The sequence below is a fragment of the Macrotis lagotis genome, chromosome 3, assembly GCF_037893015.1.
Source record: "Macrotis lagotis isolate mMagLag1 chromosome 3, bilby.v1.9.chrom.fasta, whole genome shotgun sequence".
Taxonomy (NCBI): Eukaryota; Metazoa; Chordata; class Mammalia; order Peramelemorphia; family Peramelidae; genus Macrotis; species Macrotis lagotis.
In genome coordinates this window covers 232636472-232658993 of record NC_133660.1, presented here as the reverse complement: position 1 = coordinate 232658993, position 22522 = coordinate 232636472, and the positions used below count along the sequence as shown (strand labels likewise).

Genomic DNA, 22522 nt, shown 5'->3' with positions numbered 1-22522 from the left:
CCAAAAAATTTTTCAGATTATAAAGAATCTTACAGACAACTTTTTCTATTGAGAAAGAGCCTATAGATTATACTAGTTTTTTCTTTAAAAAAAAAAGAACCTATAGTACCTTGACTTGGAATAAGTTGGGTGAGTTTGGAGGAGGGAGTCTATTTCTTGGGTGACTCTCTAAGAAGACATTCCTTGTTAGAAATCTGTTAGAGTGCTCTGGGTAGCCTTTGACGGAATTGTCCTAGGGTTGGGCTCTCTTGCTCAGGTCCCTTCATCGTCACCAACTGCCATGATGGAAATTCAAGTAAACTGAGATAATAAAGTCTTGAACACATTCCCTTTTTTAGCAAGGCTGATATTTGCCAATAAATCCTCAAGGATCCTCAGCAGCCAAAGACCCTGAATTAAGAAAGATAATTTTTATAGCAATAATGTGACAGCAAAATCTCAAACAACATAGGTGTGTCTTCCTCTGATTGGCTAGTATTTCAAAGAGGAGGTGGGAAAAGTGTCATCTCAGTTCCTCCCCATCTACCTTCCTAAGTTGCCCTGGACTAGAAAATGACTCACTGTTCCTTTTTCTTGGCTTTCCCATTCAGAATTCAGTCTGGTGTGTTTTCTAGATTATCACAGAAGAGATGAGCTGGTTGAACTGGGCACTTTGACTCTCATTTGGCAGGTTTTGTTTTTCTTCAAGGCTAAAAGGGTCAACCACCATTCAGAAAAATGGAAATAATTAAATGACTAGTGTATGTCATTTCTATTTCTTCCACTGCTCAGTGCTATATCTATATTCTAAAGGTAGCCTAATCTTCCTGAAAAAGATGATGAAGGGACATGTCTTCAAACTCTAGGATATTAGGGAAATGAAATATTCCTAAAGGAAAATGAAGAGAGGCTTCAGTGAAAAAGAGGCAGAATTGAAGCTGAAGCATGCAGGTGTTCCATAGAGAAAGACAGGTGTACACATGTAGCTTAAAATATTTGAGCCTCTTCCTAAAATGAAAGGACTAGAAGCTCTAAGGAGGAAGCAGTTGGTCATCTTTCAGACAATGATTTGTACAATTAAGAAAAGATATCAAGTGAGACAACAGTAAGGGTCAGAGGAATATTCAAAATTGATGATTACCTCTTTAGGGATATTGAGACAACTATCAATTTGATTATCATGATTTTACTGTCTTTTCAGGACATGTATCCAGTATAGGAGAGAAACTTGTACTGGTTCAGGAATCCCCTGGAATGATTTCTTCCTGTCCTAGTGCTTCCTGTGCTGGTGCACTAAACCTTCTTTTGGTCTTTGGGCACTGGCCCACATTCCTAGACTCCTGGCCAGACCTTGTGTCTTATTTGTCTGTCTTCCTAAGCCATCCAGGTTGAAAATGACTCACTATGAAATTTCTTTAATTTATTTGTCTATCTTTCTAAGCCACTCTGGGCTGAAAATGACTATGAATTTTCCTGATCAAAATTTGATCTGTCATATTTAGAAACTTGATGGGGAAGCTAGGATGTTCTTTTCTCCAGCTCTGCCATGCTAACTCCTCTTCAAATACTAAAACTAGTTCTAGGTAAATGTAGATTTCTGGGAACGTTGGAGGGAACAGCCCTGCAGAGGCAGTGATAGGATCTCATCGAACCATTTCCTCAGTTAATTTGCTTATTCCCTTTTGTCTACTTCTTGGATTCCAGACCTGCCTTGAATATTATTAAGTTTAATATATATATACATCAACTTCCAAAAGGATCTCTGACCTTTACCCAGGATCAGATAGAGTAGAGGGTATCTTTTTTCAACATAGCTAAGAAAGGTCAATCTGTTATTTTTGGATTTGGTTCTGACAAAGTACAACATGGTACACATGAGTACAACATTGCCCCCTCTTCCTCCTCTTACAGTCAATTCCCTTGACAACCAATGCTTTGTTGTAACTTCCAATATCACTATGAATCCCTGGGGCCACACTGATGGAAAGACAGAGGTAGGGAGGAAAAAATCTTTCTTATAAAACCAGTCATTTATTAATTGTTGTATATTAACAAAGTTTCAGTGATTTTTCCTTATTGATATTTTATTTCTTTTTTTCAGTAACATGAAAGTTTTTCAACATTCATCCTTATACATATATATAAATTACACAATTTTCTTCCACTCTTCCTTCCCACTCCCCTCCCCCTCAGTGGCAAACAGTCTAGTGAACATTATACATATACATTTGCTTTTTACTTTTTTGTATGAGGATTTAAGACTAAGGGGAAAAGAAAGATAACAATGGGATTGGAAGGAAAAATAAGAGAAATTTTAAAAAATTGAATATAGTGTTCATTCAGATTTTGTAATTTTTTGTTTTGTTTTTCTTCCTTTGGATGTGGATGATGTTGTCCATAACAGGTCTCCCAGAGTTGTCCTAGCTCTCTGAACTGCTGATAGGAGCTATATCCATCAAAGTTGATCAACTCACAATGTTGTTTATGTATACAGTGTTCTCTTGGTTCTGCTCCCTTCACTCAGCATCAGTTTGTGTAATTCTTTCCATGCTTCTCTAATTTAAATTTTTTTTTAAATTTAAGGCAATGGGGTTAAGTGACTTGCCCAGGGCCACACAGCTAGGTAATTATTAAGTGTCTGAGGCCGGATTTGAATACAGCTTCTCCTGACTACAGGGCTGGTGCTCTATCCACTGTACCACCTAGCTGCCCCCTCCATACTTCTTTAAAGTCTGATCATTGATGGTTTCTTATAGAACAATAGTACTCCATACATACCATTCATATACCATAACTTGTTCAGTCATTCCCCAATTGATGTAAAATACTAAATTTCCAATTCTTTGCCATTGCAAAAAGAGCTGCTATGAATATTTTGAAATATGTTGGACTTTTCCCATTTTTTATGATTTCTTCTAGATATAGGCCTAGTATTGATATTGCTGGGTCAAAAGGTATAATCAGTTTTATTGCTTTTGGGATATGTTCCATGTTACCCTCTAGAATGACTAGATTAGATCACAACTCCACCAACAATGCATTAATGTCACAATTCTCCCACAGCCTCTCCAGCATTGATCATTTTCCCTTTTTGTCATCTTAGCTAATTTGATAGATGTGAGGTGGTACCTCATAGTTATTTTGATTTGTATTTCTCTAATCAATAATTTGATGCTTTATGATTATATATAGCTTTAATTTCTTTGTTTCATAATTGCCTGTTCATATCCTTTGACCATTTATCAGTTGAGGAATGACTTGTAACCTTATTGATTCAATTCTCTCTATATTTTAGAAGTGAGACTTTTATCAGAACCCCTAGCTGTGAAAATTGTTTCCCAGCTTTCTGTTTTACTTCTGTTTTTTTTTTTTTAGGTTTTTTTTGCAAGGCAAATGGGGTTAAGTGGCTTGCCCAAGGCCACACAGCTAGGTAATTATTAAGTGTCTGAGACCGGATTTGAACCCAGGTACTCCTGACTCCAGGGCTGGTGCTTTATCCACTGCACCACCTAGCCGCCCTGACTATTTCTTGATTTGTTAATTGTCTATGGTAATGCCCTTTACATCTAAGTCCTGAACCCATTTTGACCTTGTTTGGTATTATAGGGTGTGAGATGTTGGTCTCTGCCCAGTTTTTGCTACATTGTTTTCCAGTTTTCCCAACAATTTTTGAGTTCTTATCTCAGAAGCTAATGTCTTTGAGTTTGTCAAACAATAGGTTACTAGTCATTTTATTACTGTTTCTTTTGAACCTATCCTATTCCACTTGTTCATTACTCTATTTCTTAACCAGGACCAGGCAGTTTTGATGACTGCCTCTTCATAGTATAGTTTTAGATCTGGAGGAGCTAGGTCACCTTCCTTTACATTTTGTTTTTATTATTTCCCTTGATTTTCTTGACTTTTTGTTACTCCACATGAATTTTATTATTTTTTTTCTAATTTGGTAAAATAGTTATTTGGGAGTTTGGTATGGCACTAAATAAATAATTTACTTTGGGTAGAACTGTCATTTTTATTATATTAGTTCAACATAATCATAAGCAAGTGATATTTTTCCAGTTGGTTAGCTCTGTCCTTATTTGTGTAAAAAGTGTTTTGTAATTGTGTTTATACAGTTTCTGTATGAACCTTGTGAGATAGATTCCTAAGTATTTTATGTTGTCTGTAGTTACTTTAAATGTAATTTCTCTTACTATCTCTTGCTTTTGGGTTTTGTCATTCATATATAGAAATGCTGATGATTTATGTAGGGTTATTTTCTATTCTGATACTTTTGCTGAATTTGTTAATTATTTTAAGTCTTTAGATGATTTTTCTAGAGCACTTTAAGTATACCATCATATCATCTGCAAAGAGTGAAAGTTTTGCTTCCTTATTGCCAATTCTAATTTCTTCAATTTCATTTTCTTTTCTTATTGCTAAAGCTAACATTTTTAATACTATATTGAATGGTAATGGTGATAATGGGAATCCTTGTTTGATCTCTGATCTTATTGGAAATGTTCCTAGTTTAGGAGCAGCTAGGTAGTGCAGTGAATAGAGCACTGGCCCTGAAGTCAGGAGGACCTGAGTTCAAATCCAGCTTCAGACACTTAATAATTACCTAGCTGTGTGGCCTTGGGAAAGCCACTTAACCCCATTGCCTTGCAACCTCCTCCCCCCTAAAAAAAAGAAATTCTCCTAGTTTATCCCTATTACATATAATATTTGTTGATGGTTTTTAAATGTTACTTATTATTTTAAGGAAAACTTCATTTATATTTATACTCTCTAGTGTTTTTAATAGGAATAGACCTTGTGTTTTGTCAAAGGCTTTTTAAGCATATATTGAGATAATCATGTGATTTTTGTTGGTTTTGTTATTGATATGTTCAATTATGTTGAGTATTTTCAAAATATTGAACCATCCCTCCCTCCCTGATGTAAATCCTACCTGATCATGTTGTATTATCCTAGGAATAACTAGTTGTAATTTCTTTGCTAAAATTTTATTTAAGATTTTTGCATCAATGTCCATTAGGGGAGATTGGTCTCTAATTTTCTTTGTTTTGATTCCTCCTTGTTTAGGTATCAGTACCATATTGGTGTCATAAAAGGAATTTGGCAGAACTCATTCTTCTATTTTTTAAAATAACGTATGTAGAAATGGAATTAATTGTTCCTTAAATGTTTGGTAGAAGTCACTTGTAATTCCATCTGGACCTGGAGATTTTTGTCTTTGGGAGTTTATTGATGGGTTCTATTTCTTTTTCTGAAACGGGGCTATTTAAGTATTTTATTTCCTTTCTGTTAATCTGGGTCATTTGTATTTTTGTAAATATTCATCCATTTCATTAGGTTATCCAATTTATTGGCATATAGTTGCTTTGAATTATCTCTTTAATTTCCTCCTCATTGGTGGTGAACTCTTAGTTTTATTGATTAGGTCAATGGTTTTCTTGCTTTCAATTTTATTAATCTCTCCTTTGATTTTTTAGAATTTCTAATTTAGTATTTAATTGAGGCTCTTCAGTTTGTTCTTTTTCTACCATTTTTAGTTGCATACCCAATTCATTGATCTCCTCTCTCTCTATTTTATTCATATAAGCATTTAGAGATATAAAATTTCCCCTAAAAGTTGCTCTGGCTGCATCCCATAAATTTTGGTATGAATTCGCATTGTTATAATTTTCTCGGTTGAAATGATTATTTCTATAATTTATTGTTTGGGCCACTTGTTCTTTAAAATTAAATTATTTTCCAATTAATTTTTAGTTTCTCTTTCCATGGCCCCTTATTACATGTAGTTTTTATTACATCATGATCTGAAAAGTTTTGCATTTATTATTCCTGCCTTTCTGCATTTGATTTTAAGGTTTTTATGCCTTAGAACATGGTCAGTTTTGGTATAGGTGCCATGTATTTCTATGCCCATTCAGGTTTCTCCAGAAGTCTATAATATCAAAGTTTTAACATTTTATTCACCTTCTTAACTTCCTTCTTATTTTGTGGTTAGATTTATCTAGTTCTGAGAGAGGGAGGTTGAAGTCCCCCACTATTATAGTTTTGTTATCTATATCTCCTTGTAATTCATTCAGCTTCACCTCTAAGAATTTGATGCTATTCCACTATGTACATACATGTTTAGTAATGATATAGCTTTATAATATATTTTGCTCCAGCATTTTACCTTTCCTTGTGTGTATCTCTCTGCTTCATATATGTTTCTTATTAACAACATATTGCAGGATTCTGGTTTTTAATCCATTCTGGTATCTGCTTCCATCTTTTGGGAGAGTTCATCCCATTCCCATTTATAGTTAAGATTACTAATTCTGTATTTCCCTCCATGTTGTCTTTCCCCATTTATTCCCCATTTATTCTTTTCTCTTTCCTCTTATCCCTCTTCTTATCCTTTCCTTTCCTTTTAACTTTTCTTTTAAATTTTAACTTTTCAGTGATTTTCTACACTCAGTGATGCTAATGTGAGACATGAAGTATTCACTAACAGAAGCCAGCAGATAATGTTTGTCCTTCATTTTTGAAGGAGATCAGGACATCAGGGAGGTGATGCCATTTAGATCCAGTGGTCAGAGAGGGATCAGGATGACTGAAGAAGCTCTGGATGTGAGGCAATCAGGGTTAATGACTTGCCCAAGGTCTCACAGCTAGTAAGAATAAAGTGACTGAGGTTAGATTTGAACTCCTGTCCTCCTGGCTCTAAAACCAGTGCTTTATCCACTGTGCCACCTAGTTTTAATCCAAGAAGTGACTCAGAGAAATATATGGGCTTGTACAGATTTCAAATCCTGTTTGTCCCATCCTTCTCTGAGTCATACTGTGATCACATATGGCATGAGATGGCCATTGAAGCAGTTAAAATAGTTTACTTAAGATTTCTTTTATGGATCAACATTATTGCAAGAGCTATCCTCTTTGCTGAGCTAAATCTCTGGTGGTGAGGAGGCCAACTCACTCCCCAACATGGGGACAATGTACAGACTAATTTCATTCAAATACCAAAACATTTCTTTCTTTTTTTTCTTTTTTTCTTTTTTTCAAGGCAATGGGGTTAAGTGGTTTGCCCAAGGCCACACAGCTAGGTAATTATTAAGTGTCTGAGGTCAAATTTGAATTCAGATCCTCCTGACTCCAGGGCCAGTGCTCTATCCACTGCACCACCTAGCCACACCCTAAACATTTCATTTCTGAATGTCTACTAATTGTTATATGTATATTTAAAGAGATTGCTTTTTTTCTGGGCTCCCTTCTTCAACTGGTGCCCATGCTAAAAGCAGGTTGGCTTCCCAGAACAAAACTTCCTCTACTGTTTGGGCTCAAGGGTGGCTATTCCTAGTGAAAGCTTCCTAATAATAATTCAGCCAGCTGACTCAATTAACTTTTAGCAAAGGTATTTATTTCAAGGCAAAGCAAGAAGAATAATTGTATAACATTCTACCCCTGAGCTTGAGAATGGAAAACTTACTGTGACTTGTGAGGCATCCTCCTAGGAAACACATTTGATGAAGAAATCTCAAATCTCTGGGACTCTCTGAGACTGACTGTTCTCTGACTGGCTTCTGTATTGGATGGACAGTTCTCGGCTTGCTCTGACCTGAGGGAAAGGATTGGTGCTTGATGAAACACCCTGCATTCTGCTCCTCTGGGTGACCCAGTGTGAGATTTTAACTGTTGTCTAGAAATGCTATAATTGTAACTCTGAAATGACTTGTTAGAGAGTGACTTTCTAATGAGGTAAAAAATAGGTTTTATTGACACAATAAAAAAAACAAAGAAAGGACTCAAAAAATGAGGGGATGAGGGGGGCAGAAGGGAAGAATGTAGAAAAATGTGGAATTCATAAACTTATAAATAAAAAAAAATGAGTGGGTCCAAAAATAAATCATAGAAACAATAATTTCAGTAAAGAGAATTACAACAATGAGACAATATACCAAAATTTTATAGGATATAGTCAAAGCAGCACTTAGGGAATAAAATTTCTCTCTAAATGCTTACATCAATAAAATATAGAAAAAGCAACAAAAAAGCAGGTCAATGAATTGGTCATATAACTAAACCTTTTTTTTTAATCTGCAAATGTTTTTTTTTTAAATCTTATTAAAGATGTTGAGTTTTACAGTTTTCCCCCAATCTTGCTTCCCTCCCCCCACCCCCACCCCACAGATAGCACTCTGTCAGTCTTTACTTTGTTTCCATGTTGTACCTCGATCCAAATTGGGTGTGATGAGATAGAAATCATATCCTTAAAGAGAACAGAATTCTCAGAGGTAACCAGATCAAACCATAAGACATCTGGTTTTTTTTTTTCCCCGAATTAAAGGAAATGGTCCTTGTACTTTGTTCAAGCTCCACAGCTCCTTTTTTTGTATAAGTTCCATGTACTGCAGAGAAAAAGGTATATTCCTTCTTTTCCCCATTCAGTTTCCTCCATAAGTCTACCATATCTAATTTTTCTAACAATCTATTTACCTCCCTAATTTCTTTCTTGTTTGTTTATGATTTGATTTATCTAGATCTGATAATGGGAGGTTGAGGTCTCCTACTAGTAGAGTTTTGCTGTCTATGTCTTCCTGTAATTCTTTCAGCTTCTCCTCTAAGAATTTGGGTGCTGTCCCACTGGGTGCATATATATTCAATACTGAAATGACTTTATTGTCTATGGTACCTTTTAGGAGGATAAAGTTTCCTTCCTTATCTCTTTTAATGCTATCTATTTTTTGCTGCTGTTTTGTCTGAGATAAGGATTGCTACCCCTGCTTTTTTTACTTCAGCTGAAGCAAAGTATATTTTGCTCCAACCTTGTACCTTTACTCTATATGTATCTCTCTGCTTCAAATGAGTTTCTTGTAAGCAGCATATTGTAGGATTCTGGTTTTTAATCCACTCTGCTATTTGCTTACGTTTTAAGGGAGAGTTCATCCCATTCACATTCAAGGTTATGATTACTAATTCTTTATTGCCCTCCATGCTATCTTCCCTCTGTTTGTATTTTTCCCCCTTTCCCCCCCCCTTTTATCCATATTCCCCAGTATTTTGTTTTTGAATACCACCCCCTTCAGTATGTTTGCCCTCCTATATCACACCTTCCCCTTTCTTTCCCCTTTCCCTGTTCCCTTCCCTTCCTTTTGTTATTTCCCCTTATTTCCTCCACTCCCCTTCCCTTTCTCTGTCCCCCCTCCCCTTTTCTCCTTCAACAGAATATATGTTAACTGAGTATGTGTAGGTTGACTTTAAGCCAAGTCTGATGAGAAGAAGATTCAGGTGTTTCTCCTCTACTCCCTTCTTCCCCTCTATTACCATAGGTTTTTTGTACCTCTTAGTGTAATGAGATTTGTCCCATTCAATCCCCTCCCTCCTCCCGTCTCTTTCCTGTCCCCCTTTTTAGGGAGGTAGTGTTATTTTTTTTTAGATCATTCTATCTAAGTCATAGAAAATTCTGAGTGTCTGTCCCTTCTAGTTCAGTATATTCTGTTGAATAGAGTCAAAATTCCTGAGAGTTATTAGAGTCTTTCTCCCCAGTGGAGTTAAAGCCAGTTACATCCCATTAGATATCAGTCTCATGGATAGGTCATGGATGTCCATCATTTCTGGCTAGGTATATTCTCTCTGTTAGAGTTACATTTCTCAGGATTCTCAGGATTTATGAGAGTCTCTACCCCCCCCCCCGCCCCATGCTGGGATATAGCCAGTTTCAACTTGCTGGATTGCATTTTTTTCCTTTTACCGCCTCCCCTCTTTTTTTACCTTTTCATGTGTCTCTTGAACCTCCTGTTTGATATCAAAATTTTCTGTTTAGCTCTGGTCTTTTCATCAGAAATTTTTGGAATTCTTCCATTTCGTTAAATGTCCATCTTTTTCCCTGGAAGAGAAGGCTCAGCTTTGCAGGAAAGTAGATTCTTGGCTGCATTCTAAGCTCCCATGCTCTTTGAAATATCTCGTTCCAGGCCCTTCAATCCCTTTAAGTTGGTGCAGCCAGGTCCTGCGTGATCCTTACTGTGGCTCCTTGATATTTAAATTGTTTCTTTCTGGCTGCTTGCAGGATTTTCTCTTTTATCTGATAGTTCTGGAGTTTGGCCACAACATTCCTTGGTGTTTTCCTTTTAGGATCTTTTTCTGGTGGGGATTGATATACTCTTTCAATAACTACTTTGCCCTCTGATTCCATGATATCAGGGCAGTTTTCCATCACTAGATCCTGTAATATTAAGTCCAGGCTTTTTTTCTCTTCAATGTTTTCAGGAAGTCCTATAATTTTCAGGTTTCCTCTCCTCGATCTATTCTCGAGGTCAGTGGTTTTGTTGATGAGGTATTTCACATTTGCTTCTATTTTTTCTATTTTTTGATTTTGTTTAACTGACTCTTGCTGTCTCGTGGAGTCATTAGTTTCTGTAGACTCCATTGTTTTTTGGGAGGAGGAGTTTTCTTCATTAACCTTTTCCAATTGGTCAATTCTACTTTTGAAAGAGCTTTCTTTTTGACCAATTGAGGTTTTGAGAGAATTAATTTCTTTTTGCATTTGCTCATTTGAGGATCTGAGAGAATTATTCTCATTTTGTAATTGTCCAATTGATGATCTGAGAGATTTATTCTCCTTTTGTGTTTGTCCAATTCTACTTTCTAAGGTTTTGTTTTCTTGTTGCAAGGTATTAATTGTCTCCCCCAAATTTTCCAGTTGATTTTTAAATTCCTTCCTTATTTCTTCAAGGAAGTCTTTCTGTGCTGGAGACCAGATTGTATTCTCCTCAGATGTTCTAGGTCTCTCTGGGTTGGGGTCTTTCCCTTCCAGGAATTTTCCTATGGATCCACCTTTCCGCTGACCCTTCTTCATTGTGCTAAGACCTTGAGTTGGGTGGGGCTGGTTCACCTGGGCTTGGGATCTCTAAAGGCTTTACTGAGTGCAGTTTCTCTGGCTGGCCAGTAGGAGGTGCTGGTTGCCCTCTCTGGGGTGTCTGTGACCTTGGTTTCGAGGCCTTCTCCCTTTGCTTGAGGGAAGGAATTGGAGCTATTGAATTCTTTTGCCTTCAATCAATGGTGGGCTTTACCCTGGCCTGAGGTCATTCCTTAGCTGGGCTGGTTCTTTTGCTCACACACTTGGGCCTGAGGCAGAAGTAATTTACATTTGTTTGAGAGGAGGCCTCAGCGCAATGGAGGCCATGGGCTCAGAGTTTCTCAGACCCGAGGAGCCCAGGGATGGTGTCTGCAGCTCTCCTGCACCAGACCTCTCCCCGCAGCCCCTTCCCCAAGCTCCAGGGGGACAGCACCAATACCAGTGCCTCTGCTTCCCCGCGGACCCAAGCCCCCTTTGTGCAGCCCCACCACTGATCCAGCAAGTCCGGCTTTCGGGCCCTCTGACTCCCGGTTCCGATTCAGCTGTTGATCTGGCTGATCTTCCCTGGGAGCTCAGACTCACCTGCCGGTACTCAGCCAAGGCTGCTGTGGGAGACAAATCCTGAGGTAGATTTTCCTCTCCTGGCTTTTCTTTCTGGGTTTCCTGGTTCGGATTTCTTTTAAGAGGTTTGTTTCATGTGATAGATGGGGAAGAGATCAGGAGACTTTAGAACTGTGCCTGTCTTCTCTCTGCCATCCTGGCCGGCCTAAATCTGCAAATGTTAAACATAAAATTGAAAATCCTGAAAATATCAAAGGAGAGATTAATAAAACTGAAGGTAAGAAAACCTATTATAATAGTTTTATAAATCACTGGTTAATTTGATTTTAAAAAGGAAATCAAATTGCCAGTATTTAAAATTAAAAGGAAGAATTCATCACCAATGAAGAAGAAATTAAAGTAATTATTAGGAATTATTTTACCCAATTATATTCTAATAAATCTGACAATTTAAGAAAAATCAATGAAAATTTAAATTGCTCAGATTAATAGAGGAAGGAACCAATAATAAGTATATAAAAATTGCTCAGATTAACAGAGGAGGGAAGCAATATATAAATAACCCCATCATAGAAAAATAAATTGAATTTATACATGAACTCAGTAAGAAAAAATCCCCAGGGTCAGAGCAATTCACAAGTGAATTCTACCAAACACTGAAAGACCAATTAATTACAAAACTATATAACTTATTTGAAAAAATAAATGGAGTCCTACCAAATTCCTTTTATGACACAAATATAAATTGATACCTAAACCAGGAAGAATGAATACAAAGAAGAAAACCACAGATCAATTTCCCTATTGAATACTGATGCAAAAATTTAAATAAAATACTACCAAATAGATTACATAAATATATCAAAAGTATTATACACTATGATCAGGTTCAATATTAGGAAAACTATCAGCATAATTGACCATACCAATGTTAAAACCAACAGAAATCATGATTATCTCAATAAAAACACCAGAGAACAAAGTAATAAATGGAGTTTACTAAAAACTGTAAACTGTAGAACTTGCAGGATGTGTTCAAAGTAGGTGTTTTTTTTTCCCATTGAAAATAAGGGAGTGTGTACAACATGGAAACAAAGTAAAGACTGACAGATTGCTTCTGTGGGGGGGGGGAGGGAAGTAAGATTGGGAGAAAATTGTAAAACTCAAAAACTCAAATAAAATCTTTAATAAAAAAAGAAAATAAGGGAGTGTGCATCAATTCTTTTTCTGGAGGTGGTTGGTATTTTTCATCTTGAGCCTTCTCTAGGAGCTGTCTCAGAATGCTGTTGGTGGGAATAGCTGTCATTTCTAGTTTGATCATATGCAGTAGTGTTATTACTGTGTTCAGTGTTCTCCTGGTTTAGCTTGCTACACTTTGCATTGAGTCGCATGTTTTCTGTAAGCATCCTGCAGGGTTATTTTTTATAGCATAGTGTTAGTTATTCTGTTGCAGTCATGGACCACAGCTTGCTCAACCATTCCTCAATTGATGGATATCCCCTCAAATTCCAGTTCAACTTGTCTTAATGAAGCTCAAGATCAATTGATGGCCAATCACACTGTTGGATTTTCAGACCATTAAAACTACCAACACTCTTCCTCATTCTGTACATGCAAAGTTGATTTTTTGAACACACGGTTAAGATTTTACATATATCTCTATTAAATTTCACCTTATTCAATCCAATGCTAAAAAAAAAAAGGAAAATAAGAGTGTGTTAATTGAGTCCCTGAGGAAAGTGTGTGAGAATGAATTCCAAAGCCTTGGAGCTTCAGTGATTCCACTTCAGTATTTTTTTTACTAAGCATTTTTTACTTTTTTAATTAATATTTTATTTTTCTCAATTAAATGCAAAAAAATTTTTAACATTCATTTTTTAAATTCTGAGGTCCTCCAAATTCCCTGCCTTCTCTCCCTCCTTGTTAGGTAAGCAATTTGATTTAGGTTATACATCGACAGTCATGCAAAATATTTCCATGTTAATCATGTTGTGAAAGAAACTGACAAGAATCAAAGAAACAAGAAAAAATAAAGTTTAAAAAGTATGCTTCGATGCAAATTGAAGCATAATTTTTAAACTTTATTTTTCTGGTTTTGTTTTAATTTCACTTCAGTATTAACTTTCTTCAGGATGGTCTTTTGCACTTAAAATGTGCTAGTGAATCTGTGGGCATTCAAGTGTTGCTATGTTTTTGGTCTCCAAGGAAGAAAAGGTCAAAAGGTAATGAGTAAACTGCCATCTTTCATACATAGATTTTTGAAACTGGTGTGATAGACATGATATTTTCAATCAAATTCGGTATTTTATTGCTTTTCAGCTCCTTTCTTTCTCATATTCCTTTTACTTTATCTTTTTTCCTTTTCTTCCTTCTAAAAAATAGTTTAAAAAAAGGGAGTGGGTAGGAGTTTTGGATAGTAATTAAAATAGGAAGGGGGCAGGGAAAGAACTCTTCCTTTTTTTTCCCCCTTATCAAATTTTGGTTTATAGTGCACAAAGAACCTTTCTATGAAACACAGATTTTTGGCTAGGTCAGCCAACATGTGGATGACTTTTACAACTACTTAAAGTCTCTATTGGACCTAATTATACAAAATATACTAAAAATCCTCCACAAAAACCCTTCTCCTACTCCTGATGCCTCATCAGGACTGGGAGGGAAACCTTGGGATCTCAGATGTTCTGCCAGGTCCCATCACTTGTCCCCAGGGCCTAGAGGCAAGGCTTGGTCCTGGGAACTGGCTGGCCTAGATTCCTTGAGTGATCAGAGAGATTCTTACCCATCATCATGTCTGCAAGACAGGGGCTGTAAAAATGAGAAAGGCTGCTGCTGCTGTGGTGGCATTAGTTGCTAAGAAGCTTTAGTTTGGGTTTCTAAGGCTTTTTTAGGTTTGCTTGTAGTACTGGAACTGGAAGAAAGTGTAAGTCTTGGGGCTGCGGAGTTGATAAAAGGTCAGGTTTGTTCCTTTGGGAAATGTTTCTCTGTGGTGAAACTTACAGAATCCCCCATATTGGCAGAAAATCTCTAAAGGGTGGAAGCAGGTTTTAAAATAGAATAAATTTTGTATATATTGAAGTTATCAATAAACGTTTTCCTTAACTGTCCTGGGCAATTCTATCATGAAAAAGTTGAATGTAGGGAGTGGCTAGGTGGTGCAATGGATAGAGCACCGGCCCTGGAGTCAGGAGGACCTGAGTTCAAATCCAGCCTCAGACACTCAATAATCACCTAGCTGTGTGGCCTTGGGCAAGTCATTTAACCCCATTTCCTTGCCAAAAAAAAAAGTTGAATGTAAGCACAAGGGTGATGAACTTTTTTTTTTGAGAACCAAACCAAAGTTAAAGTTTCCTCCTGATAGGTTGTCTGGCTAGGTGTTTCAGGACAAGTCCTTTAACCTCTCACTGCTTTTTTTTTTTAATTTTTAAATTTTTTTATTTATTTAAGGCAATGGGGTTTAGTGGCTTGCCCAAGGCCACACAGCTAGGTAATTATTAAGTGTTTGAGACTGGATTTGAACTCAGGTACTCCTGACTTCCAGGGCCTGTGCTCCATCCACTGCACCACCTAGCCACCCCCCCACCCGTCACTGCTTTCTAAGACACTAAATTGGAGAACAGTTGCAGATTTGGGTTGACAGAGTGAATTTTGTCACTCTGAGTTCCCTACACCAATGAAATTAAAGATCCAGACCTAAAAATTATAATGAATTCCTGGCACTTAATGTTCAACCAAGATTTAATAATGTTTAAAAAGGTTTAATATTTGTTTAATAATATTTAATAAGTTTTTAATTAATATTTAATGTTTCATAAAAACTTATTGAATCATAAGAATTTCTTAATTACAGAATTTTGTAAGCTAATGCTATGAAAAGATGGTATATAATGAAGTCTAAGGATGTAAAATAATTATGTGTAAACATAAGGCATGAGATATATAGAATATCTATATTAATTTTAGAATTATAAGCCTGGCCTCCTGGCGTCTTCGCCTCTTCTCGGGCAGTAGCTTCTCGAACAGGCGCAATTACACGAGGTCGTTTTTGGCCTCAAGCACAGCGTCCTCGTGACCCTGTCTTGGCCCCGCCCCCCACCCAGGATCCTTTGCAACCCTCTGAGGGTCCCGCTTCCCTTACTTGGCATCGGGGGAACTGCGCAGGCGCACGCGCAGGCGCAAAGGGCTGTTGGCTGAACTCTGTTGCTCCAGCGGCCTTTCCCGCCTTCCTCGGCTTCGCCCCCTGGAAGAGGCCGCCATGCGGTGGTTTGTCGGGGTGCTCGGGGCGGGCAGAAAGGTGGCCCGCGGCGGGGTCGCCCTCAGCTGCCCAGGCCCGGTGCCCAGCTCCCGCAGGGTGGTGAGCTCGCCCATGAGAGCGGCCTGGCCTCGGGCCCCGGTGAGTTGGGGGGAGGATGCGGCGCCCCAGAGCCCGCAGGCCCCAGTCTGCACATGCGCACTGTGTGCGAGTGATTGATCCAACCTGTGTGCGCAGAATGCGCCTTTGTCAAGGGCAGGACAGGACCCGACCCCAGGAAGACCTGGGGTCAAGGGCACTGAGCTGTTCACTTCTCTGTAAAATGTGGACAATTATATTTCTATCCCTATGCAGACTTGAAAGCATGATATGAGTGCAAATTTTCCCTCTTGATTTTTTTTTCAGTTTTTTTGCAAGACAATGGGGTTAAGTGACCTGCCCAAGGCCACACAGCTAGGGAATTATTAAGTGTCTGAGGTTGGATTTGAACTCAGGTCCTCCATCCACTGTGCCACCCAGCCGCCCCCTTCTTGATTTTTTTTTAATCTCTTCACATTTGCCCTCTACCAGAAAGCCAGTATTTTATGGGCAGACATTTCAGAATTACAGAAGGATCCTAGGGGTCCCACACAGAATCACAATTACGAAACACAACCTCTGGACTGGCCACTTAGAAGCCCCCCGGGGTCAGGTGGTTTGTGGATATCTTGATGATGGTGAAATTAATATCAAGCAGCAACATGTTCTCTTTTTTACCCCCCACTTTTCCAGGTTTCCAAGATGGTGTCTGTCAAGGCTCAGCTGATGGAGAAGCTCATTAAAGAAGAGTCCCCTCCCCAAAATAAGGTTTCCATTATAGGGGCTGGTTCAGTTGGCATGGCCTGTGCCATCACTATTTTAATAAGAGTAAGTGAGATCCTAGAATAAGAAAACCAGAATTGTAAAGCTTGAATACAATAAATCTGTTTAGCCTGTGGATTGGAAGTCATCCACAAATGAAAATGCAAGAAACTAGCAAGTAACAATAACTATTATATGACCTACATAGTAAATGGGTACCAGCTGGGCTATACTTGACCAGTTCATCCATTTTGTCTTTTTCCTTTTCCATTCAGCAGGCTTTTTGTTTTTTGGCCTTCTCTTTTCCTAAAGTCGATGGTAGATTTCAGGTTCCTAAATTGTACCTAGTTGTACTTGTCAGCCTCACTTAGCGCTCTTGGAGAAATTGGGGACTTAACTGGGGTTCACCTCATGTTAGAATTCAAATCTTTAAAGCTAGTAAATTAATCTCTAAACTGCTTGGGCTAAAGACTTCTATGCATAGGAATAGATTATTATTATTATTTTTTTAGGTTTTTGGCAAGGCAAATGGGGTTAGTGGCTTGCCCAAGGCCACACAGCTAGGTAATCATGAAGTGTCTGAGGTCAGATCTGAATTTGGGTATGCCTGACTCCAGGGCCGGTGCTCTATCCACTGCTCCACCTAGCCACCCCACTTCTCCACATATTAAAGCCTGCATTTCATTTCCTTTATTCTACCTCCCACATTGACTCATGCATCCCCTCAATTGGTATGTGAATGAAGGTTATAGTATTAGTTTCATTTTTTTGTTCCTAATCTCACTAATCAATTCTATGTAATATCATTATTTTGCATTACTAATTAAGACAACACATACATGGGGAAAATGAGTATGAATTACAATTTTGCCATGTGCTGTCTCTGTGACCTTGGGCAGGTCATTAGCTATTCTGGGTCTCAGTTTCCTTATCTGCAAAGTGAGGGAGTTAGACCAGGTGGTCACTTCTAGTTCTGATGTTCTCTGAGTCTCTATATGTGAGACTCATTTCCAATATTTATCTTTGATGTATGTTTTTCTCTAGATTTTGTGAATAATTCCTTTATTGTTTTATAACTCAAGCTTTAGACAGTCTTTTGAGCCATGAAGGTATCCAAATAAAGTACTAAGATCCTAAAGCTGCTAGATTAAATTCCAGTTTTAAATTCAAAGTAATTTTAAAGCAAAACAACATAAATTAGAAGTTTATAATTGAATTCTTCTATATTACACATATGATTATTGAGGGGTTTTTGTCCTTACCTTATTAAGGGGAGTAACATCTTGATTATAGATATATTAGAGGTGATCTGTTCTGGTTCTTCGATAAAAGATGAGTGGCAGATGAGGGGATATTGTGGTCTGGATCTGTGTTTTCATTAATGTAGGCAACTCCTTCCAATGATGCAATTTATCAACTCACCTGTAATACATAGTTTTAGAGAATTTCCTGGAGCTCTTAGAGGACACACACACACACACACACACTCATGTATATGTATGAAAAATGTATTTCAATACAATAGTTTCTCTTGAAATTATGCATATTGGGGCGGCTAGTTGGCGCACTGCATAGAGCACCAGCCCTGGAGTCAGGTGGACTTGAGTTCAAATTCATCCTTAGACACTCAGTACTTGCTAACTGCATGACTCTGGGCAAGTTACTTAACTCTGATTGCTTTGCCAAAAAAGACAACCTCCGTATTTTATGCATTTAAAAATATTATTTTGAGAAGGAATCCATAGACATTACCAAACTGCTAAAGGAGATCCATAGCAAAAAAAAAAAGAAAAAAGAAAATTTTGATTTAGATGTTGAATGATTTGCTTATGATCACACAGTATGCTTCAGAGGAAGAACTTGAATCCCAGGTCTTTTTGAGTTCAAGGAATCCACTATCTCACAGTTTCTCAGATTGCCATTTATCCCACTATGACAGGAAGAGAACATTTATTTTACTATTGTACAGCTTTCATCATTAATCCTCCATATAATAAGATCAACTTTTTAATCTAAACATTGGCAAATATAATTCTAGATAGTGTTTGTGGATAGGCATTTAATTCCCCTTACAGTATTTCTCAGGTATCAGTGCAAGTGAAAGAGGCCTTGGAATTAACTTTTTTAGCGTTTTTTTACCTTGAACAAATGAATTAACCTCTAAAGCCCAGAAAATGGAGATAAGGCTTGTTATGTGTATCATCCAGAGGGCAGCAGACAGACAGATGGTGAGTATGAGTAGGCATACACGTTTAACAAACATTTTTGAAGAAGTGAAATACGAGGGAAATGATTTTTAAGAAAATGAACTTTGTCCATGGTGAGGGCAAGGGATAACAGATGAACAGCCAAAGTAGGCTGCAGGTATTCTTTTGATATCAAGAGAAGACAAGGAATACTCTAGCAGTTCCAATGGGCATGCTCGGGATTTGAACAGACATAAATGGATTGTGATCAAAAACTTTTCAGGAAACATCTAAATTGATGAGGTCACAGATTTGCTTATTAAAACCATTTACCTTTGTTATAAGGAAGGTGAGGTGCTTTTTAAACCCTAAAAATTTATATTATTTTAATTTTTTCAATATGATTATTAATAGGTAATAGGGATAGGGAAGAGAATTCTGACACAATACAAAAACTTCCCAACAGAAGTAAATTTGACTGTTTTTTATATACCTGTTCCATATTATCAGATAAGTCTTCAAACTGTTGGATGATTACCTTTTGGAAATGGGAAGGAGATGGCTGTTCAGGTATATAGGTTGAATTAGATCCTTGAACTGAATCCTGAGGTTCTTTTGGATTCCTTATTTTAGTGAAATGTTAGTAACTTCTACCCACTGCTTATAAAATCTGACCTTTTGGTGCAAGACAACAAATCTACACTTCTCTATAGGATAGCCTTTTCAGTATTTGAAGGTAGTTTTGTCTTTCCTTAATCTTTTTGTTACTCTTCTCTCCTGTTGTCTGAACATAGATTAGCAACTCAAGAATTTTTCTTTTAACCTTAAACATATTTATCTTTCTCTTTTTAATAAAAATTTATGTCTTACAGGAGTTAACAGATGAACTTGCCCTTGTAGATGCTGATGAAAATATAGTAAAGGGACAGATGATGGATCTTCAACATGGCAGCCCATTCATTAACATGCCAAAGATTGTCTCTGGCACAGGTTAACATCATAGATTACTAGTAATAAAAAATTGAGACATAAACAAGGAATGAGAGAATTAAATTCTTTTATCTTATATATCAATTATTCAGTAGTATGAATTAATAGTTTTAAACTATAGTTTATAGTTTTTATCAGAATTACTTTCCATAAGAATATAATAAATCATTTAAGCAGCAAAAATTTATATTTGGAACAAGGATAGATGGATAAACACTGAAATATTTTGGGATGTTCAATGGTTAGAATAATTCTTTTAAAATTGGCAAAGTACCCCTTTATGTTACTTGCGAGGCCCAAGTATTTGTTATTGTGCCATTATTAGTGTAGTGTTATGGAAAAAGCACTGAATTTGTACTCAAAAGGCTTTTTTTGTTTTTGTTTTTTTTTGCAAGGCAAATGGGGTTAAGTGGCTTGCCCAAGGCCACACAGCTAGGTGATTATTCATTGTCTGAGACCGGATTTGAACCCAGGTACTCCTGACTCCAGGGCCGGTGCTTTATCCACTGTGCCACCTAGCTACCCCAAAAGGCTTCTTTTGAATCTTAACAGCACTACTTAATATCTTTGTCACAAATCACTTAGCTTCTTTTTGGAATTTGTTTCTGCCTGTGCAAAATGAAGAGACTATACTGAATATATATATATATATATATATATATATGTATATATATATATACATATATATATATATATATATACTTGTTTTATATACTATACTTTTCCCATGCTAAGATTTTCCCGTGCTAAGTCACATTTTTAATGTAGGTTCAAGTTAAAGAACAGACTCCTATATCTTCAGAGTTCTCATCCATACTTGTATATGTCCTGTAGCTTATTTTAGTTACATGCTAAAAGAATTACGAGAAAATTTCACATTTCTAGCACTCAGTGAGAAGTAGAGGGGCAGATAAGAGGTTTAGGCTGCATTTGTAAGGAGAGCTTATGTATTTTGACAGTAGTATTGGAAGCACTGTTCTTCTTTACTCTTCTCACTTATTTTCTCGAATAAGAGGGCTAAAGTGAGAGCAGTACTGCTGAAAGGGGCAACAGTATATGTAAAAGAAGAGTCCATTGGGAAGAAGTTGAAAGAATGGGCCTTATGTAACTTGGGCAAGGATGATTAACCCAGGTAAGAAGTAAAGTTTTTAGGAAATAATGCTGAAATTGTTTTCAATCTTGTTCTATTTTTCTATTCAATATCTTCTCTAGACTACAGAGTGACTGCAAACTCAAAGCTGATTATCATCACAGCAGGTTTGCGCCAGAAAAAGGGACAAAGTCGACTTGATTTGGTTTTTGGAAATGTGGAAATCTTTAGGTCGATGATTCCAAGTATTGTCCAATACAGCCCCAACTGCATATTGCTTGTTGTTACCAATCCAGGTCAGACTTGTTTAGATTGTTTATGGAAGCCTTTCTCAACATATGCCCTTTTAAAAAAAAGATCATTTGAACTGTGTGTCTTCAGATATATGTTCTAAAGTCAGACTTCTCCAAGTTAGCTTTCTAAATTGTGAAGTGTGTGTGGAAATGGGAATGGAGAGGAGCTGGACGTGGCACTGCATTAGTACAGGGAACTTTCCAGGGAGGCAGCTCCATCTGCCAGTCCAAGCCAAAATGCCCCCACAGTCTTGCCTCGAGAGCATCAGGGTCTTGCCCAGAGTCCCAGTCAGTATATATCTGAAGTGAGACTTGAAGGCTCTCTCCCCCAGGCTACACTCTTCTCTCAACAGAAAGGCCTGCCAGCAGTGGTGCTTCCTTTCAGAGGGAAGGTCAAACTTCTTCTTTAGTGTCATTTCCATTAATAAAATTATATCCATTGTTAATTTGAACCATTCAATGGTACCAAGGACTTCGGTGTTGCTAACTTTTCCCCCAGGACTTTAGTAGCTCTACTTACTGAGGAGATGAAGCCCTTAGCACCTGCCCAAGCAGGTGGCACTCATTTCCATGTTCCTCAAGCTGATGGCAGGGTGGGCAGACCTGGAAGCAGGAGCTCCAGAGCTCACTAATGATCCCAGGCTCTGAGGCTCTTATCTGGCTCTAGGCTGTGGTGGTTGTTACTGGTGGTGAGGGAATGTAGGCAGTGGGCCCACAAGACAGGCACTTGAACAAAATAAGCCATAGCACCAAGGAAATAGAAGGGTTATCATCTTTTGTGATCAATTTTTTTTTTAGTTTTTGTAAGGCAATGGGGTTAAGTGGCTTGCCCAAGGCCACACAGCTAGGTAATTATTAAGAGTCTGAGGCTGGATTTGAACTCAGGTTCTTCTGACTCCAGGGCCAGTGCTCTATCCACTGCATCACCTAGCTGCCCCCGAAACCATCTTCTTTATATTTCTTAAAACAAAATTATACCATTTTTTCAGCCATTCTCCACCCTAATTTTAGTGATGAGAAAACTGAGGGTTGAGATCATAGGAAGGCTATGGTAAGAGTTGAGATTTAAAGAAAGGGAAGGCACATTTAGATGAAGAAAAAAAACCTTACAGAATCTAAATGAAGACTATATTCACTTTTTAAAAAGTTCACTTGGTTTTTTCCTTCCTACTCCTCAGTCCTAATTCTTTATACAGAAAATGACTAATAAGTAAGCAAGTTAAATACAAATGTACATGTACAATGTTCACTGCTGAGGGAAGGAGGTGGGAAGGGAGGGTGAAAGGAATTTTGTAACTTGTAAATATGCATATGGATGAATATTGAAAAATTTTCTTAATATAATTGGAAAAATAAAACATCAATTAGAAAAAAATGGCTTTAGTAGATGTATGGATAGTCAAGGATAGTGAACAAGGGATAGTGAATTAGAGAATTGAACTACAAGCGAACAAGGATAATGAACAAGGGATAGTGATTTAGAGAACTGAACTAGACTAG

The 22522-nt window shown here is 37.5% G+C and overlaps 1 protein-coding gene across 1 annotated transcript in view; it reads left to right on the top strand.

Moving 5' to 3' along the window:
• The first annotated feature begins 15506 nt into the window (after window positions 1-15506).
• The window catches only part of LOC141518281 (L-lactate dehydrogenase A chain-like), a 32649-nt gene continuing 25633 nt past the window's right edge, over window positions 15507-22522 (top strand). The window contains exons 1-4 of the mRNA XM_074230149.1: window positions 15507-15764; window positions 16395-16529; window positions 19522-19639; window positions 20852-21025. Of these exons, the coding sequence (XP_074086250.1) occupies window positions 15627-15764; window positions 16395-16529; window positions 19522-19639; window positions 20852-21025 (565 nt within the window). The 5' untranslated portion in view covers window positions 15507-15626. The remainder of the gene's footprint in view (window positions 15765-16394; window positions 16530-19521; window positions 19640-20851; window positions 21026-22522) is intronic.